This window comes from Bombina bombina, chromosome 8 (assembly GCF_027579735.1).
Source record: "Bombina bombina isolate aBomBom1 chromosome 8, aBomBom1.pri, whole genome shotgun sequence".
Taxonomy (NCBI): domain Eukaryota; kingdom Metazoa; phylum Chordata; class Amphibia; order Anura; family Bombinatoridae; genus Bombina; species Bombina bombina.
In genome coordinates, this window is record NC_069506.1 from 190,134,482 (window position 1) to 190,157,174 (window position 22,693).

The 22,693-nt window shown below is 35.2% G+C and overlaps 1 protein-coding gene across 1 annotated transcript in view; it reads right to left on the minus strand.

Moving 5' to 3' along the window:
• LOC128638682 (fibrinogen-binding protein-like) overlaps positions 1–21,664 on the minus strand; it is a 64,849-nt gene extending 43,185 nt beyond the window's left edge. Inside the window, exon 1 of the mRNA XM_053690796.1 lies at positions 20,648–21,664. Coding sequence (XP_053546771.1) covers positions 20,648–21,326 — 679 coding nt within the window. The 5' untranslated portion in view covers positions 21,327–21,664. The remainder of the gene's footprint in view (positions 1–20,647) is intronic.
• Between the last annotated feature and the right edge of the window lie 1,029 nt (positions 21,665–22,693).

The window sequence follows — 22,693 nt, forward strand, 5'->3', positions numbered from 1 at the left end:
ACTTGTTGACTATACGTCTTTTTTATGTCTATTTCACTACTCCTGAAACATTGATGACTTAGTTAATGTGACATAAGAATTTGTTATGATGTTCTATGTATGCCTTTAACTAAACCTCAATAAAAATTATAATAAAAAAAAAAAAAAGTCTCAACAAAGTGCCTAATTTGCAAATATGCAAAAAATCCCGATTGTGGATATCGCATTCTTGTCTAAGTAATTCTAATGATTTAACAATACCTTGCACTGGGTCGAGCACTTGCATAACACATATAAACCCCTTCCTTTTCCAACAGAGAAAACCTTCGAGTCTATACCCTCAATAAAATCCGGATTACCTATAATAGGTAATAACAGTGATATTCTGAAGTCAATCTCCATCAATTTGTACATTTTTAATCCAGGTAGGAAACTTTGTCATTTTTAAATTAATCAATGTTTTCATATCATTCCTGTTCAACAAACTTGACTCTATCTCCTGTGATACAAAATAATTATGTTCTGTTATCCAATCTGGAATTAACTTCGCTAAACATACCCAGTTATATCTTTGAATATTTGGTAAATTAAAACCTATATATTCTTTTCTTTGTGAAGGAATCTTGCAAAAGCCTTATTAATTTGTTTTAAATGCATAGATTTAATAAACAGTGGTACATTTTGAATAATGTACAGTATTTTTGGGAAAACTATCATTTTAATAATATTAACTTTACCAGCTAAGGACAGCGGCATATATTCCCAATTTTTTAGATCTCTCTGAACTTGATTGATCAGCACCTTATAATTAAGATTGCACCACTTTTCTGGATATACACTAATATTAATCCCCAGATACTTAATATGACTCTTATTTAGTCTAAAAAGCAGAGTGTCTGGTGATTCCAAACTTTTATTGATCCATAATATTTCTGATTTTTCCATATTCATTTTATATCCTGAGAAGGAGCTAAAACTTTTAAAGATATTCAGCAATTTCCCAGTATTATCCTTTAACCTGCTCATGAATATTAAAAGATCATCTGTGTATAAAGCCAGGTGTACCTCGTTATCCCCTAACATAATCCCAGGCATCTCATTCCTTAGGGTAACAGCAAGCGGTTCTATAAATAGATTGAAAAATAAAGGGGAAATCGGACAGCCTTGTCTTGTCCCCCTAGCCAAACTAACAGGATCCGAGACCATTCCATTTACTATTAGAGCCGATTGGGGGTTATAATTAATTATAATGAATGGATATATATGAGAAACGAGCCTTTAAAACCAAATTGTTTTAGGGATTCCAATAAATGATCTATGTGAACATAGTCAAAGACTTTCTCTGTGTCTACTGCTATTATTGCCCTATCAATCTTATCTGTTTTCCCCTTTAGTTTATTCCAAAAGAAATCCGCTACAAGTAAAACTTTCCTTAAATTGGTGAAAGAAGTTCTCCCTGTCATGAACCCTGTTTTGTCCTTGTGAATCAGATAATTTAGAATTGGTTTAAATCTATTAGTTATAATACTTGCTAAAATCTTGTAGTCCACATTTAACAATGATATTTGTCTATATGAATTAGGATTCTCAGGGTCCTTATCTTTTTTTAATAATTAAAGAGATCAGAGAATTAGTAAAATTCTTAGACATAGGGAACCCTTTGATATAATAATCATTAAATAATAAATTCAATGGTTTCACAATATAATCTATTAAAATTTTATAGTATTCTGCTGGCAACTAGTCAGGATCCCACCGCTTTATTCAATGCTGCCCCTTTAATAGCTTTAAGACTTTCAGCCGATTCAATTGGTCTGTTTAATTGTGACATCTTATCCATTGGGACTTGAGGCAACTTACATTTTACCCAAAATTCTGTTTTCTCTTTAATATTTATCTCTTCCCTCCTATATATATATTTAAAAAAATTATAAAATTCTGCTTATATCTCCTTATTTTGCATGAACCTTTTATCTTGAATTTTTATAGCCTCTATAACGTTTAGACCCTTATCTGCCTTAACCATATGTGCCAGCATTTTCCCTGTTTTACCTCCAAATCTATAAAAAAAGAGCATTCGCTCTTTGCATCTCTGCATCATTCTCTTTCTGATTTAGCTGCCATATATATTCCCCATATCTTTTTATTTGCTTCCCTCAAATATGCATTATAAGAATGTAATACTTGGTTTGCTAATGGCAAATTCCTTTGATTGTTCTTCCTTTTGCTCTTACAAGCATGCACCTTGATCTCCCCCCCTCAGGACAGCCTTAGAAGCTTCCCAATAGATTTCTTGATTTTGAGCCGTATTTTAGTTAAATTTTTCAAATTCCAGCCATTTTGCCTTAAAATGAATATAAATTTTGATGCTAAAATGCCCGTTTTTTAAAAATTCGATTAAAAACAGGGGCACTTTAATTCATCAAAATTTACATTTCACTCGTTGTGAAAAAATACTTACCTTTTACTCTTGACAGCAGCTCCAGCTTCTCCCGGTCGTCGCAAGCCATTTCTGACGTCAGAAATTATGGATTGGTCATCCTCCTATCACGGCTTCCCCCCCCAGGGGAATCAGTGTCTGATTCAATGTCGTGATTGGAGGAAGCCGGATTCCTCATTTTAGACCCAGGAAGAGGCTTTGCGACGGGCGGAGGAAGCTGGAGCGGCTGTGAAGTTTAAAAGGTAAGTATTTTTTCACAACACGAGTGAAATGTAAATTTTGATGAAATAAAGTGCCCCTGTTTTTAATCGAATTTTTAAAAACCGGGCACTTTAGCATCAAAATTTACACTCAATTTAAGCCAATTTTGAAATTTAGAACTAGAATATAGATATTTAGGAAATATATAGTTTGATGAATTATTATAACTTTTATTCATGGGAATAGTTAACCTAATGGGTGCATGATCTGATAAGAAAATCAGAAATATGTCTGCAGTCACCCCCTAGCCCAAAAGTTTATCATTAATTAGAAAATAATCTATTCTAGATATTGTACAGTGAGGCTTGGATTCACATGTGTATCCTTGCTTATCTGGGTTCTGCACTCTACATACATCCTTAATAGTCAAGGCATTTCTAAAACCCAATACATCTTTTCTTGGTACAACACTAATATTTTCACCTTGTTTTAAATGATCTATTGGTGATTGAGAAATCATATTCATGTCCCCAAAATTAGTCGGGAAAGATTCTAATAATTTTCTTTGAGGTTTATTCCAGAACTCCTTATCAGACTTATTGGGTCCATAGACATTACACACTATATATTTAAGGTCCATTAGTTGTATTTGTACTATAACAAATCTATCTTCTGAGTCAATAAATCGTGATAAAATCTGATATTTTAACTTCTTATGGAATAGTATAGCAACACCTTTTTTCCTCTTACTACACAGGGTTGCGATTACCTCCCCCACCCAATCTTTCTTAAGTTTAATAATTTCATTTTGATTCAGATAAGTTTCCTGTAAAAATGCAATAATGGTTGTTAAACTCCTTAAATGTTTCAGAATCATTTTCTTTTTTTATGGGTGAGGTAACACCTCTAATAGTCCATGATATCAAATTACACTTATCCATTGTGCCATAGAAAATAAATACCGCAAACTTAACTTCAAAGATCTATCAAGTAACATGGGCCTTAGAAAAGGGAGCAAAAAATAAAAATTAACAAAAAAGTAGAGCACTCCCCCCCACATCCTTACTTGGAGGAGCATACCACGTTCAATAACACCTTTCATTAAAAAAACAACCATATTGATATCTGAAAATGTTTAAACATTAAAAATAAGCTAAATGGATAATCTACTCCAAATCCACAGCGCACTTGTGTGACCCTTATACCTAACCCAGTTTAGTTAAAAAATCCTTAGCTATATCTAAAGTATTTAGGATTTTCCAATCATCCTCTAGTTGTATTTTGATTTTAGCTGGGTACACAAGCAACGTTTTGAAACCTTTTTGGATCAACAGTGAACATATTGGTGCCATTTCTTTTCGGTGAGCAGCTGTTTCAGCCGAAAAGTCCTGAAAAATTAGAATCTTATCCTTTCCCACCTTTAGTTCTCTCTTCTTCCTATAATAAGCTAGAATCTCTACCTTATTTTGAAAGTTTAATAACTTTACTATAACTGACCTTCCCCTTCTATTATTGCTAGAGCTATGCCTATTAGGCCCTGCTCTATGGGCCCTTTCTACCACTATTTTTGGGCCTGACACTGGCATGTCCAATAGATTCAGTAATTTTTCGGAGACAAAGTCATTAAATTCTGGTACCTCCGGGAGCCCAATTATCTTAAAATGATTTCTCCTTTAGCGGTCCTCTAATTTTTCTATTCTATCCTGAAATTTCTTTATTAGCTATGTGTGATGCTTTACCTCAATGTGCTGAATATTAATCATATTCTCTACTGCCGAAATCCTAGACTCAGCTTCTTCGATTCTGACTGCAAATTATCTTCTAACCTCATTATATAAATTAGCAAAATCAGACCTTAACTGCTGTAACTGTGGCATCATTAAATCAGAGATTTTTTTAACCAGATCTGAACTATCTATAATATTTGCCATATTACTCTCTTCAGGCACACTATCCTGTAGCATAGAACCAGTAGGTTTGCTCTTCCGCTCTCTCTCATTATTTTTGACCGGCATTGTAGGTGAATTAGTTTTAAATGATGTAACAAATTTCTCCATGTGATAAAATTATATACATAAAAATTGTGAACCTGTGTATTAAAATAAAACAAAGTGACGTGAAGAAGACCCTCTAAATTCTTATTTCTCAATTCTCTTTAGACCTTACCTAGAGAGACAAGTATATTTGTGTGTACGTATAATAATTTTATATTTTACATATAATACATTTAAATAATTTACCTTCTTAACTCAAGTGAGCAGATGAAGAAAAAGAAAAAAAGGTGAACGTGGCAATAAATAAATCAAGCAGCTTATATGAACCATGCACTTTAAACAATTTTTAAACCCGCCCGATTATTTCCATACCATGCATGATTGCACAGTTAATCAGTCACTGACAATAACTTATGACCGTTTCCTGTCAATTTGCCAAGTCAGTAAACACTGTCCCAATGCTATATATTATGGTTATCCTAACCACAGTTCCAAACAGGCCAGTCTATTGAAACTTATAATTAGGCCTCTAGTAACTTTGTATTCCACCTTCGGAGCAGATACTTTAAACATGCACACAACTGATTCTTAAACTCATATAATGCAGAATCCATGTGTTGAAGCTTAAGGTATACAAGCTTTACAAGATTCTTAAATTCCTCTTATCCAAGGAACTAGCCTCCTTTACAGATTTACTCTTCACCACAGTAGGGTTCCATAAACAACACCATACTCTCTTCAAGCTTAACAGACAGATTTCTTCACTGAGACAACAGTCTTCTAGACCAAGCTAGGAGCTTTATAGATACCTGTATTACAGATGTTTACCTCACATCCACTCTCTCCAGCCTCCTTAGTATGCAGGAATAAAGGGGTAATAAAATATGCTTACAATATATACCCTGCAGATATTTGCAGCCCTTAGTCCATTTAATTATCCTTCACCTTCTCACACTGCTTCCCAGACTACCTTATCTGCTGCAGCTCCTTTACTTCAGGCAATTCGTCTTTCATGCAGCTTCTTTTCAGGGTTCCGACAGCTGGACCTTGCACACACATATGCTGCCACGTATACCTCCGTTGTGTCCCAGGCAAGAGGACAATCTGCCTATGAAGTGCCCCAAGGACTTCAGGTCGGGCTAAGCAAGTTATGCCTGATATGCAGCTTCCTCCCCAGGATGCCTTACTGCAGCCACAAAGTGCCGTTACAAAGCATTGCCGCACAGCTGGGTTTGTGTTCCCGGATGCAACCGGGTTTGCACCGGACTTCCACAACCTGTGTTTCACTGGATCTTCCAGCCTCACTCTTATCCGGAGTAGACTTGGGCCCCTATTTATGAAAGTCTGGCAGATCTGATCTGACAGTGCGGATCAGGTCCGCCAGACCTCGCTGAATACGGCGAGCAATATGCTCGCCGTATTCAGCATTGCACCAGCAGCTCACAAGAGTTGCTGGTGCAATGCTGCCCCCTGCTGACTCGCGGCCAATCAGCCGCCAGCAGGGGGGTGTCAATCAACCCGATCGTACTCGATCGGTTGATTTCCGGTGATGTCTGTCCGCCTGCTCAGAGAAGGCAGACAGGTTATGGAGCAGCGGTCTTTGTAACTGCCAGAAACACGGGGCATCAAGCTCTAGTTGGAGCTTGATAGATAGGCCCCTCTGCCTCTACAGGGAGCTCTTACCACCATGGTTCCTCCGCGTCCTCGTGGCAGGAGCACGACCAACACACGTCACATCTGGCCCAGCGCTAACCGGAAGTCCCAGATAAGCAGATTTTTATAATGTCACTGTAAAGTCATTTTTTTGGGCCTATAATACAGTATATTGACTATATTCTTTTTAAAAAACTTTGAGTATACTGAAAAAGTGGTACAAAAAAGTTTGTTGCACCATGTTCTGGGTTGACTAAGTCATTTTCCTAATAAAAAACTTAAGAGCTGGCCTGCATCTGACATTGATGTGTGCACACTCTAGTTTTTTTTTTTTATTGCCATTTTACTGTAATGAAACATATTTTTACATATTAAAGGATAAGGATGCCAGCTGTCCTCCACGAAAAATACTGGACAATCTGTAAGTGGCTGGTAACAATAATAGACAGGGTCACACATTGCACCCCAAAAGCCTCCACTCTTGATGCCACCATGTATATTTTCTGAGCAGCCATTTTCACCCTTGGCTGCCAGTAACATGCACATCAATAATTTTACCTCTTGGGTTGCAGTATACAGTAGTGATGTGACCCCTTGACTTCTGCTCCATATTTGTATTACATTGAGGCATAGGAGGTATTTTACATTTAGCGGACACCCAGGGACTTTAAAAACTAGACATTTAAAGGGCCATTATACACTCATTTTTTCTTTGAATAAATGTTTTGTAATGATCTATTTATAAAGCCCATAAAGTTTTCTTTTTTTTTAAAAATTTATAATTTTTCTTATTTTTAAATAACATTGCTCTGATTTTCAGACGCCTAACCAAACCCCAAAGTTTTATTTGAATACCGTCAGCTACCTTCTCCAGCTTGCTCCTATTTGTGTAAAGGGTCTTTTCATATGCAAAGGAAGGGGGGGGGGTGTCTTATTTCCCACTTGTAGTGAGCTTTCCAACTGCCTTTTCAACAGAGCTAAACTGAAAGCTTCTAAGTACGTTTTTAAACCATTTTATACTGGATTTTTATATCAGTATCTGTGCATCTTATTCTTTATAGTAGTGTCTATTACGTCCAGTTATATGAAAATGAGTGTATACTGTCCCTTTAAAGAGATAGAAAAGTCAACATGGAAATGTGCATTGGTTCATTTCAATTTTAAATAGAAACATTTTTGTAGTATACTTCTATTAGCAAAAAAAATTAAAATGTATTAGTTTTTCAGCGGCATACGCACATATGATGTGAGGGCCCGCGAACCAGTAATAAAATACCACACCTTATCAGAGAGTTAACAGTGGCTTGTATGAAACAAATTTAGGGCGCGATCCTATATATGGTGCAGGTTTAGGCGCAAGCCCCGCCGGCAGTTCCTAAAGTGCTGTAAGTCGGATTAACTAACGATGTCCAGAAATGAGCGTAACTACAAATTTCTGGAGTTGCTGGTGACTTACGGCACTTTAGAAACTGCCGGCGCCTAAGAAAAGTAAAGATAATTTTAAATATCCCGTAACAGTCTAACATGCCTCCCAAAAATAGCCTGACACGTAAAACCCCTATATCCGCAATCCCCCCCTTTCACTACTAACAATAAATGTATTAACCCCTAGACCGACAACCCCCCACAATGCAATAAGCCTAATTATTAACCCCTAAACCGCCATAGCCCACATAGGCTATTAAATGTATTAACCCCTAATCTGCCGCCGCCAACGTCCCCGCCACTATAATAAAGTTATTAACCCCTAAACCTAAGTCTAACCCTAACCCTAACACCCCCTAACTTAAATATTATTTAAATAAATCTAAATAAAATTAATATTATTAACTAAATTATTCCTATTTAAAACTAAATACTTACCTATAAAATAAACCCTAAGATAGCTACAATATAATTAATAATTACATTGTAGCTATTTTAGGATTTATATTTATTTTACAGGCAACTTTGTATTTATTTTAACTAGGTACAATAGCTATTAAACAGTTAATAACTATTTAATAGCTAACTAGTTAAAATAATTACAAATTTACCTGTAAAATAAAACCTAACCTAAGTTACAATTACACCTAACACTACACTATCATTAAATTAATTAAATAAATTAACTACAATTGCCTAAAATTAAATACAATAAAATAAAATAAACTATAGTACAAAAACAAACAAAGACTAAATTACAGAAAATTAAAAAAATTACAAGAAGTTTAAACTAATTACACCTAATCTAAGCCCCCTAATAAAATAAAAAAAAAAAACCCAAAATAATAAAATTCCCTAAATTCCCTACCCTATACTAAATTACAAATAGCCCTTAAAAGGACTTTTTGCGGGGCATTGCCCCAAAGTAATCAGCTCTTTTACCTGTAAAAAAAGAAATACAACCCCCCAACATTAAAACCCACAACCCACACCCAACCTTACTCTAAAACTCACCCAATCTCCCCTTAAAAAAACCTAACACTACCCCATTGAAGATCACCCTACCTTGAGCCGTCTTCACCCAGCTGGGCAGAAGTCTTCATCCGATCCGGGCACAAGTGGTCCTCCAGCCGGGCAGAAGTCTTCATCCGATCCGGGCAGAAGAGGTCCTCCATCCGGGCAGAAGTCTTCATCCAAGCGGCATCTTCTATCTTCTTCCATCTGACGAGTAGCGGCACCATCTTGAAGACATCCGACGCGGAGCATCCTTCCTGGCCGACGGACTAATGACGAATGAAGGTTCCTTTAAATGACGTCGTCCAAGATGGCGCCCCTTGAATTCCGATTGGCTGATAGGATTCTATCAGCCAATCGGAATTAAGGTAGGAAAAATCCTATTGGCTGATGCAATCAGCCAATCGGATTGATCTTGCATTCTATTGGCTGTACCAATCAGCCAATAGAATGCGAGCTCAATCTTATTGGCTGATTGGATCAGTCAATTGGATTGAACTTCAATCCGATTGGCTGATTGCATCAGCCAATAGGATTTTTCCTACCTTAATTCCGATTGGCTGATAGAATCTTATCAGCCAATCGGAATTCAAGGGACGCCATCTTGGATGACGTCATTTAAAGGAACCTTCATTCGTCGTTAGTCTATCGGCCAGGAAGGATGCTCCGCGTCGGATGTCTTCAAGATGGTGCCGCTCCTCGTCGGATGGAAGAAGATAGAAGATGCCGCTTGGATGAAGACTTCTGCCCGGATGGAGGACCTCTTCTGCCTGGATCGGATGAAGACTTCTGCCCGGCTGGAGGACCACTTGTGCCCGGATCGGATGAAGACTTCTGCCCGGCTGGGTGAAGACGGCTCAAGGTAGGGTGATCTTCAATGGGGTTGTGTTAGGTTATTTTAAGGGGGAATTGGGTGGGTTTTAGAGTAAGGTTGGGTGTGGGTGGTGGGTTTTAATGTTGGGGGGTGAATTTCTTTTTTTTACAGGTAAAAGAGCTGATTACTTTGGGGCAAAGCCCCGCAAAAAGCCCTTTTAAGGGCTATTTGTAATTTAGTATAGGGTAGGGAATTTTATTATTTTGGGGGGCTTTTTATTTTATTAGGGGGCTTAGATTAGGTGTAATTAGTTTAAACTTCATGTAATTTTTTTATTTTCTGTAATTTAGTGGGGGGGGGGGTTGTGCTATAGTTTATTTTATTTAATTGTATTTAATTTTAGGTAATTGTAGTTAATTTATTTAATTAATTTAATGATAGTGTAGTGTTAGGTGTAATTGTAACTTAGGTTAGGTTTTATTTTACAGGTAAATTTGTAAATATTTTAACTAGGTAGCTATTAAATAGTTATTAAATACTTAATAGCTATTGTACCTAGTTAAAATAAATACAAAGTTGCCTGTAAAATTAAAATAAATCCTAAAATAGCTACAATGTAATTATTAATTATATTGTAGCTATCTTAGGGTTTATTTTATAGGTAAGTATTTAGTTTTAAATAGGAATAATTTAGTTAATAATAGTAATATTATTTAGATTTATTTAAATAATATTTAAGTTAGGGGGGGGTGTTAGGGTTAGACTTAGGTTTAGGGGTTAATAACTTTATTATTTAAAATTTAAATGCTTCCATATACATTTCAATTTTGACCTTTCTAACTGTATTTTTGTGAAGATTTAACTGGGCAGCCTGCTAAAATACTGGACTGTCCAGATGAATACTGGACACCTGGCAACACTATGAAGATGAATGGGAATGCCTTCATTCAATAGATCATTCAATAGATCAGAAAGGTCACATGCACAAGTAAAAATGAGTCCTGTGCAATACAAGAATCCTACTCGACACACCTACCCAGTACATTTTATTTTGTATAGGTAAAACACACAACTGTTTAAAGGGACATGAAACCCACATTTATTCTTTCATGGTTCAGATAGAGAATACAATTTTAAAAAAGTTTCCAATTTACTACTAGTATCAAATTTGCTTCGTTCTCATGTTATTCTTTGTTGAAAACATATCGAAACAGGTAACATGCACAAGCCTGAAGCACTAGAGAGGAAATAGTGCTGCCATCTAGTGCTCTTACTAATGTATAACATTGTTGCAAAATTACAGCCATACAGTGCTGCCGACACGTCCCTTTAACATTTAGGCACGTGTTGGCATATTATGGGGCATGGGCTGCAAAATGAAAATGTAATGTGCTAGATCATTTTGTATTGCACTTTTGCTTATATGTAACTATTTGGTCAATCACAGTACATCAGAAAAGTATATGTAATGATTTTCTGCAAAACTTACCATTAAATTCAATGGGGATTTTTGTAAATAAATAAATGGAGAAGCTTTTCTAGAGGATTGTGATCAGCCCCTATGTGTTTAATTTCAGCAAAGTGCATTTCCAGAACAACAATACATTTCCTCTCCTAAGCTGGACGCAGAATAGCAATATCACTGCCATATGAAACTCAATTTCTTTCATGATTCAGATAGAGCGTGCAATTGTAAGCAACTTTCTAATTTACTCCTATTATAAATTATTCATCATTCTCTTGGTATCTTTATTTGAAAAGGCAGTAATGTAAACTGAGGAGCCGGCCCATTTTTGGTTTAGCCCCTGGGTAGCGCTTGTTGATTGGTGGCTATATTTAACCACCAATCAGCAAACTTCCATTCCTGCCTTTTCAAATGAAGAAAACGTAGACAAATTGATAATAGGAGTAAATTAGAAAGTTGCGGAAAATTGCATGATCTATCTGACTCATGAAAGAATCATGAAAGAAAAAAACTTCATATCCCTTTAAATTTGCCATTCTAAAATTATTTTTGGGAACTGACGAGACGTTTACATAATCTCACCAGACCAAAGAGCTTTAGATCATTTAGCCCATAGTTGTGTGCAAGAGTTAGTGTAATAATTAACTGCTAAGCTCAGAATGAGAATAAAAAGCAGCATTGGAAAAATGTAAAGACCAGCCTTACTTTTTGTGAGTCTGTGTAATGCACACGCCCCATTTTGCTCAAGGGAATTACTGGGATACTCCTTTCCACAATACTTTTTTCCAGAATTAAATAATATGAATTTATAATAAAAAAGCCAGATTGTTGTTATATAGGCACCTTACAAACCAATTTCACCCATAACTCCCTTTCACAGTGTGAAAATGATTGTCCATAGTGTGGTCTGGAGAAGACAATCAAAAAGTGTGTCACTGTGCCTCACAGTGTGACTTGACTAGACACTAGAGACCATTCAAATGAGGCTGCTAAATGGTACATGGTCTAGTAAATAAAACACTTTGTGACCCTAATACATATAGCTCCGAGGAGAAAATAGAAAAGTGATACAGCTGCATCAACTCACCAGCAGCAACACCCCCTTAAATTGTAACTGGCCAGCCCCAGCTGCTTAATTCCAAAAGGGGAAGACAGCACACTTTCAGTGCTGCCAAGGGCATGGAATTAAAGACCTGTCACGTCTTCATCAATATTCATAATCAATATAAATTCCAGCCTCCAAATGTTTAAAAGGCCCTTTATTGTCTTATGGTTGGGTCCATAGGAAAAATACAATGTTCCAAGCCTTCAACAGGCCCTTAATCATGTATGTTGCTGCTGCCCACCGGGAATTCTCCTGGTTGGCCAATACGGCCTTGTAAACTGCTCTAACTTATTAGAATATTTTCTTTTTTTACACATTTATGTCCCTTTAAGGTCCGTTAAAACAAATGGGAAAACACTAGTAAAGTTCCTGCAAAAAGTTTCTTATAGTTTACAAGTTTAACCAGATTTAACTTGTCTACACTGTGTAAAATTACAGTCATCAATACAGTTTAATAAAGATGTCTGTGGTTTAACATGTGTTGTGCTGTACTGTAGTCGTATTGGCTATCAAAATAAATAAATAAATTATATATCTGGCGTATCATATGCTCAGCTGTCCTGCAGTCATTATATCTGAAAACAGCCACTGATGGTGATTGTCTCACCAGCTGTTTCTACTCAGAAACAGTGATTCTCTGCAGCTTTAGAGCACTAATTTAATTAGATGAGGGTTAAACACATATGGGCTCGATTTATCAAGCCTCTACGGCTGCAAGTTCTCACAAGAACTTGCTCGCTGTGATTTATCAAGCAGCGGTCACCAGACCGCTGCTTCCCTAAGCTCTTTGCCAACTCTAAGGTGGCGAAATTCAATCTCCTCGGTCGGGTCCGACCGAGGAGATTGACAGCTCCTGCCCGCGCGTGATTGGCTGTGTGCGGGCGCTTGTGTGCAATGTTAATTACCTACGGGTAATTTCGCCCCGCCACTGGCGAGCTGAGGCGTACAGGGGCGCATATACGTGCCCCATTACGCCTCAGCTTTGATAAATCTAGCCCATAGAGTTGCGATCTTGGTAGTGTTAAAATCACATTTTAGCATGTCATTTTTTTCTGCTTGTCTAAAAATATGAATAGTATGAATAATGGTTAGTGGCTCTGAAGGGGCATTTTACTCTCAAATATTCTCCACTTTAATCTGCTCCCAATGATTCAATTGTTTCTGCTGTAGTGTATTCAATTGTGTACAAATAGTTAATTTACCTTTATTTTGACATTTGAAATAGCTGCATTTGCCTAATGAAATTGCACCTATGCTGAACATTTGCAGTAGTATAAATTATAGAAAGGCTATGTAAACACTAGGCAGTTGCAGAAACCTCCCTGTGGGGATCGTTAAAGAGATAGACCAGCACATTTGTTCCTGTAGTTGCTATGAATAAAATTAAAGGGACAGTCGACTTGAACATTTTTATTGTTTAAAAAGATAGACAATCCCTTTATTATACATTCCACAGTTTTGCATAACCAACACTGTTATATTAAAATACTTTTTACCTCTGTGATTACTTTATATCTAAGCCTCTGCAGACTACCCCTTATCTCAGTTCTTTTGAAAGATTACATTTTAGCCAATCAGTGCTGACTCATAAATAACTCAACAGGAGTGAGCACAATTTTTATCTATATGACACACATGAACTAACACTGTCGAACTGTGAAAAAAATGTCAAATTGCACTAAAATAAGAAGCGGCCTTCAATGGCTTAGAAATCAGTATATAAGCCTACCTAGGTTTAACTTTTAACAAAGAATACCAAGAGAACAAAGCAAATTTGATGATAAAAGTAAATTGGAAAGATATTTAAAGTTGCACTCCCTGTCTGTATCATGAAAGTTTAATTTTGACTTGACTTTCCCTTTAACTATTGCCTGAGTACATTTAATTTCTTTTTAATATGTTTAACAAAATGTTGAGATCCTAAATATGCAGCAACCAGTTTATATGATCACAGGCCAGATGGGAAGAGAATGCAGAGTCATTAACCCCTTTTATGCGCATCGCAACCTTTAGGCGCATGATGAGTCCTTTTCGTCATGCAGGGGAATCACTGATTAAATGCTGTTTTCAGTGATCCTCCGCACTACAGGCCGGGGATCGTTGGTGGCCTAATGAGCGTCACTCACAGGCTTCATGGGAGTGTCAGCCGACATCACCACGTACGTACGTGGTGATGTCACAAAGGGGCTGAGCCAGGATTCACCAGAAGCTGCAATGCAGCCGGATGGGCGTGGCTTATCTACCATGCTCCAACCAAGACCCCTCATTTGAAAGAGAATCCCCTGCCCTTTCAATTGTGGTGGTCAAGGAGCAGTACTACAAATCATATGTTTTAAACATAAAGTAAAAGAAATGACACACAATGAAAAAAATCACATGAAAAAAATGCTATGTCTAAGACACCTAATAAAATTAATTTTCCAGTAGATAAATCCCTCTCTTAAAAAATATATTATTTGTTTGTATAGTCAGGGGATCACTGTAGTAACAGCGAACACCTTGCAAGAAACAATGCTTTTGTTCCTGAACTGCACTATGGGTCCTCTCTAATCTTTATTATAACCCCAAAAGCCCATATGGCCCCTATTTCACATGTGGCTTCCATTGATGACATTTTAGTAATCACAGTAACAGCCGTGGTCACGGGGCCTTTTTCATTATTTACTAAAATCTACGCAAAAACTATACATATTTTTTACAGCTATCTCACATGCCATGAATTATAAATATAACAATGGCATATTAGCACATATTGCTGTGAAGAAAAGGCTTAGCAGCAAAAGGGTTAAAAGGATAGAAAAGTAAAAATTAAATTTGCATGATTCAGATAGAGCATGTAGTTTTAATACACTTTTATATTCACTTCTATCTTCAAATGTGCTTTGTTCTCTTGGTAGCCCTTGTTGAAAAAGAATACACACATATCCTACACTAGTGGGTGCTAGCTGCTGATTGGTGCCAGCACACATTTGTCTCTTGTGATTGGCTAACTAAATGTGTTTAGCTAGCTGCTAGTAGTGCAATGCTGTTCTTCAGCAAAAGATAAAAAGCTAATGAAGCAAATTTGCTAATAGAAGTAAATTAGAAAGTTGTTTAAAATGGTATGTTCTATCGGAATCATGAAAGAAAAGTTTGGGGTTTCCTGTCTCTTTAAGTAAAAGAGATGTGTTTTAGATATTTGTGTTGGACACCAGACACCCAAAAAGTTTGAAGAAAGATTGGGATTATAATTTATTTATTCATTAGCAACAAATGAATAGAGAAAGGAAGGAAGGAAGGAGAATACTATTAATATTTTTTTCTTTGTTTCCACATCAATTAACTATTGTCTGTATTATATTGTTAGATAAAATCATGTTTGAGGTTGAGTGGAACATTAATGTTCAGACACCTTATTAGTATAACCAGTAACTAGGCTATGTGCTTAGTAATGTGCAGTTAAAGGGACACTGAACCCATATTTTTTTAGTGATTCAGATAGAGAATGCAATTTTAAGCAACTTTCTAATTTACTCCTATTATCATTTTTTCTTCGTTCTCTTGCTATCTTTATTTGAAAAAAAGAAGGCATCTAAGCTTTTTGTAGGTTCATGACTCTGGACAGCACTTTTTTATTGGTGGATGAAATTATCCACCAATCAGCAAGAACAACCCAGGTTGTTCACCAAAAATGGTCCGGCATTTAAACTTACATTCTTGCATTTCAAATAAAGATACTACGAGAATGAAGAAAATTAGATAATAGGAGTAAATTAGAAAGTTGCTTAACATTTCATGCTTTAAGGACCACTCAATGATTGTTTAGCTGAAAACCTGAATAAATGTACTAGCGCAAAGTTGTTATAAAGTATAATCTATTTGCTTACTTACATGAGAAATAATAAATAAGTACCTTTTTAATGTAATTGTAGATTAGTAGTAGAAATGAATGAATTAAAAGATTTGCCATGCCTGATTCTCAAGCAGCACACACTAGTTTTCATGCATCTAGTAGGTGCTATGTTCAAAAAAAATTAAAATAATTTTTGAATGAATGTTCTGTTTTTTGTTTGTTTTACTCTGCAATAGTGTGTCTATTTTGTTTGTTTGTTTTACTCTGCAATAGTGTGTCTATTTTGTTTGTTTGTTTTACTCTGCAATAGTGTGTCTATTTTGTTTGTTTGTTTTACTCTGCAATAGTGTGTCTATTTTGTTTGTTTGTTTTACTCTGCAATAGTGTGTCTATTTTGTTTGTTTGTTTTACTCTGCAATAGTGTGTCTATTTTGTTTGTTTGTTTTACTCTGCAATAGTGTGTCTATTTTGTTTGTTTGTTTTACTCTGCAATAGTGTGTCTATTTTGTTTGTTAAATGTTTCAGTTCCTGTTATTCAATAGAATAATATAACTTTTTTTTACTAAGACCTAGAGGACTCGCTCATGCTCTAGTCAATGTAAGTTATTTTGTCACAGTTATAGATGAGCAACATCTATTATATGTTTACTATAGCACAATCATTTAGATTTTTCTGTGACATTAGGTTTAGCAATAATTATAACACCAATTTAATATAAAACCATAGTTGCCCATTGTGAATCTCAAATATATTTGTATATGTTTAAGCTGATTAAACAAAGTTCTACTTTTGTATGGGGAGCTAAAATGTATCTCCTAGATCAGTGTTTTTCAACCAGTGTGCCGTGGCACACTAGTGTGCCGTGAGAGATCCTCAGGTGTGCCGCGGCAGACTGACAACAGTGTGACATATTTTTTAAACTTTGCTTGTTTTTTACTCCCAGTGCAGGGGTAGTTTGTAGGAGGCATGGCATAACAGCACAATACATACAGTATGTGTGTGTTTGTGTGTATGTGTATATATATGCTGTATTAGGCTACAATGTGTGATTTTTTTAACATTTTGGGATGGTGGTGTGCCACAGGATTTTTTAATGTAAAAAAGTGTGCCACGGCAAAAAAAAGGTTAAAAATCACTGTCCTAGATTACAGTGTCCTTTTCTCAAATGCTATTATTTAATTGTCAGGACTGTGGATAATAAAGAATAAATATAGCAATACTAGCTATGTTATTGTGAAATGCCTTCCTATGATTGTGGGAATATAATTAGACATTATTAATCATTTCAAAAATCAGTCCTTTGGCTTTAATGTTATGCTGCACAATAAGTTAAATTCATGTATGCTGGTTAGCATGGCAGTTATTTATTGCAAGATGTGGCCTCCTTACTACTTTATGTCTCTGATTTCCAGCGCAATGTGTGCGCTTACAAAGGGCACTTTCCTGTCCTCGCTGTGTTGTATGTGGGATGTTTATATATATATATACTGTATATAAAAATATTTATATATACACACACATATATATATATATATATATATATATATATATATATATATATATATATATATATATATATATAAATAAAAAAATATATATGTATGCGTGTGTGTGTGTATATATATATATATATATATATATATGGAGAGAGAGAGAATATATATATATATATATATATATATTACAGTATATATATATATATATATATATATATATATATATATTACAGTATATATATATATATATATATATATATTATTTATATATAAGTGGTTAAATAAGTACTGATTTGTAAATGTTACTGGCAGTATAAATGAACTCTTTTGCTTGTCACACTGCCATAAAGGGGTTAAATAAATGTGCTGTGTGTTGCTGTCACAATATGGAAAAACATTGCTATCTGTGTTACTCTCAGTTAACATTGTAATATACAATTAAAAAATAAATCTCTACATTACCACAGTATTTTAGGCTAATTGGCTGAACTTTGTGTTGCTTTAAAAATAAAGGTTAATAAAATGATAATAAATGAAGATATAATAGAATTAACTACATTTTTAAGAACTTAGATTTTCCTAATATGATTATGGTGTGTATAGAAATCTAGTGCACAGGGAATTAGGACTGCACAACTCTGCTGACAGTCACATTCAAATATCCGATGATAATTAAATCTACATATGGGTGACATTCATCCTATCATGCAGTATATTTATACTTGTTCCATATTCCTGGTTTTATACGTAGTTTTCTCCCAGGGGGACATGCACAGACTTGCAAATCAATAATGTTAGACAAGACATTGCTTAGTAAGGCATTTATTCAAACAGAGAGATTTGCTGGAGCAGCTGTACAGAACACATGTTAAAATAAGCACTGAGAAAAATATACTGCAATACAGTTATGCTCTTGCCTGATTTATAAATCTATGGGATGCTGATAAATAACTGTGAATATTAATCAAATAATTCTAGGGCTCTTTTCAAAAAGAGATGATTTGCAGGTGATGTGAAATCTTTCATTGATTTCTATGCATTATGAAAGGACAAACCTAGTGAGTATCTCCTGCATACAATTCACCTGCAGCTCTCCTATTTCAGGTGAATTGTACAAAGCATTCATGTGCAATGTTCAGGGCTAACTCAGCTCTTCTTGCAGAAGATATTCTCTGGTTTTAGCCCTTCATGATGTATAGTTAATGGTGGGAATTAAAATGTTTCAAGTCACCTGTCATTCACCTGTTAATAAATAGACCCATTTAGTTTTGTCTTGTGAGATATAGACTACATGTTTTTTAATTCAAAAAAGAGTTCTAGTCAGGGAAAAATATATCTGACCCATAAAATGCTAAACTACCTTGTATTATATACTTTGCAAACATGCATATATAATAAAGTTGATTAATTTCATATTCTATACATAGAAATAATAATCGTTTTACCAATGCAAGCTAAAATATCTAGGCACTTTTAAACATTTAGAGAGAGAAAGAGAGAGACCAAAAAGCTAATTCTGTTGCCTCGTTTTCTTCAAAATGTTGTAAATCAAATAGCTAGTTTAGGCTATTTGTAGCATTTGGAAGAAAACCTAGAATCTTACAGAATTTGGCCTTTCCAGTGAGAGCACGATGTTTACACAATAATAACTAGAACAGCTACAAATATTAATCATTCCATAACATTCACAGAAGATTTTATGTTTGTTCTATTGTGTAGCTAAAATACTTTAACATAACCCCTGCATTGCTGCCTAACAGCAGAGCGCTTGATGAAAGGACAAGGCTGCAGTACTGACATACACAAAAGATCTGTATAGTACAGTCACACAAGAGGAAGCTATTTATAGATGTGACAAGTTTGTGAATTAACTCTTTCATCCCTCATTTCAAATATAATGATGCACAGTTTGCTAAACGTATGCTGAAAGTTGCACAAACACACATTTTAAATTGTTTGATTCATATTATTAAAACCAGTGATAATTTACTTATTGAAATGTATCAAGCTCTGCAGCAGATTTGTTTAGTTTTTGTTTCGATGGAATACAGCAATTAGTAGTTGTAACTTAATTTTGGAAATAAATTACCAAGGGTAGTTTAACAAAGTAGAGTTAGTCACTCCAGTTCTGTATTTTTCAGATCCCATTTAGCACACAGTATATCATTTAAGAAATGTCTAAATACCCTTTCACCAATAAAAGAGAATAAGATTTAATACTTAGCTGCATAACATTGTTTATAAATAAAGGACACACTGCAAATCTCAGATGCAGAATGGTATTGCATGAAGTCAATGTATAGTATCATTTTGTAGGTGAGATCTGCGTGGACTTTTTTTTAACTCTTGGAATGAATTAAGGCCCACTTTTTGTGTTAAAACGGCTTCCCTCTTTCTCTTGAAATGCATTATAAAGTTAATTAAATAGACCCTATGATGTGAATCTATAGTAGAACACATGAAGAGGATTCTTGCATAAACACATGCTTAGGTAACATAAAGTCATTGGTTGCAGTTAGACACATAATGAATTCCATTTGTTAAAGATACAGGATTACAAACACCAGGCAGAATATCTGTCAGAGACTGTGTAGAGACCAACATTAATAGCAATTTTTCCAAGACACATGAGTTATATAGCTTCAAGTTTAGTTAAGCAAATTATTTTAGACTTGACAGATCTTGTCAACTGGTCTACTGGTGAAATGGTTGTTTTGCATTTTACTTTAGCAAAGCTCCAACTAGAGATAGAAGAAGTTATATCCATTTTATTCTTATGGATGCCCCCCTTGTTTTTTTCACACTCATTTTTATAAAACACAATGTTAGCCAATTTTTACAACAATGCTTAAGCCGTCAGTTGCAGTGTCCATGCTTTTTGTAGTGGAAAACCAGTTCATTCCAGTAGAAATCCAGTCCAGTTCATATCAATGTCCCATTGATTTTGTGCATTGATTAATAAAGCAGCAAAGATATAGCATAGCTGAAAAGGCTCAGTGCAAATCTTAAATAGTGTCTTGTTTATGTCGGCAGCCAAATATTAAATAAAGCCAAATGACCTACTGCTGAGTAATGCGCCGATGCTAGTTTACATGTAATAGTTTACTGACACATTTTTTCAATGTAGAAAAAAATATTTATTCTACTTTTCCACTAGTGTGAAATTACAATGGAAAAAGCTGATCCCTACTTCTTTTTCAAAGTATGTAAGACTTTAGGTTTAGTTACCTTCATCATCATCATCATCATCCTCATCATCATCCTCTTCCTGTTTCTTTACAACTTTATCATCATCATCGTCGTCGTCATCATCGTCGTCATCATCATTGTCATCGTCATCATCATCGTCGTCGTCATCATCATCGTCGTCATCATCGTCGTTGTCATCATCGTCATCATCATCATGCTTTTTTACAATTTTGTCATCATCATCATCATCGTTGTCATCATCATCATCATCGTCGTTGTCGTCGTCGTCATCATCATCATCATCTTCATCTTCATCATCATCATCATCATCTTTATCATTGTCATCATCATCGTCATCGTCATCATCATCATCTTTATCATTGTCATCATCATTGTCATCATCATCGTCGTCATCGTCGTCATCATCATCATCTTTATCATCATCTTTATCATCATCATCATCTTTATCATCATCATCATCTTTATCATCATCATCATCTTTATCATCATCATCGTCGTCGTCGTCGTCCTCATCATCATCTTTATCTTCGTCATGGTCTGCTGGAGATTTCTCAGTTACATCATTATCATCATCATCATCATCATCATCTTGTACAGCAGTATGTTCCTGTGCTTTGACATTAGATATCAAACTCATTTGGAAGGAACATATAAATGTGAGGACCAGGCAAAATAGCCAAACTTTCTGTGAGGCCATGTTGGAAATCAAGTACTGTATATTCGGATTCAAACTCCTTTTTTTTCAAATATTTTCAAATGTGTGTGCCTTTAAAGTCCAGGATAAAATGAAGAAAAGCTGCAATGGGTTAAATTACGATGAAGCAGAGAATGAAAATCCAATCTGCATTGCCAGTTAAAATCTCCAACAATAAAAGTTTTGATGTAGTGACTGGTTCGCAAGATCTCAGCAGAGAAAGCCAAAACAGTGGAGCAAAACTGTCTTGTGAAAGTAAGCCAATGTACAGGGCTTGTGTGATTGATAGCAACAGATGTAAAAAGTAAACCTGCTGTCTCTCAACCAATAGTTGCAATGGAAGAACATTTTTTCAGCTCTACAGTGCCGCTAATATAGAACAGGATGATGGCATATATCCCTGCATGCCCATATTTGTGTTACACTGTAGGAAAAAGGTCAGTGGAGTCAGCAATCAGACAACATACAAGTAAGCCAGAAGTGATTCAATTGGGCAGCTATAATTAGGACTTATCTGTCTTTACTAGTGTTTTTGATTGTTGCAAGTCCATCAGGATTTGATCACTTTCTTCTGATCGTTGCCCTCAAATGATTCCTAACACATTCATCAGTTTAATGAAAAGAATAAATAAATAAATAAATACATTTTAAATAAATATATATATATCTATACACACACACAGTGTTGGCATTTTTGCCTGGAACATGTATATACTGTAAATGCATCATACAGTACACAAAATATCTTCTCACTTTTTAAAATTCCCAAATAAAATATCATGTTAATTATCAATCTGCACTGACCTCAGGTTTGTACTTGTTAATAAATGCTTATATATTATAATTATATTCCATATTGCAACACTATACAGTGTATAATAGGGCATCCACCCTCTCTGGTAGTCAATGGGTTAAAACATAGGTAACAGTATAGTTAACTTTGCATCAGTGATTCAGCAGAAGATATAATAGCATTAAATATATTTATTTAAAGTCTACTTTACATTAGATGCAAAAATGTGTGGCTAACCATATAATTATATTAGACATGCAGAAAATAAAGATTAACCCTTTGGTTGAATAAAATACATTGCATAGTCAGAGATTTAATCACTGCTTCATAGCATATTATTTGTAATTGATTTAACCCCTTCATTTTCTTGAATGTAACAGTGATTCAGCTCTTTCTTGCCCAAAACACTCATGGGAAGTCAATGGGTTAAATCACTGCTGCAATACACATATGCACAAATGTTGTAACTCTCTGATTATCCAGAATGTATGCACAAATCAGTGGATTTGACCAGAACACACATTTGCAAGCAGGGGGTTAAATCACTGGTATATATATTACATATGCAGTGGTGATT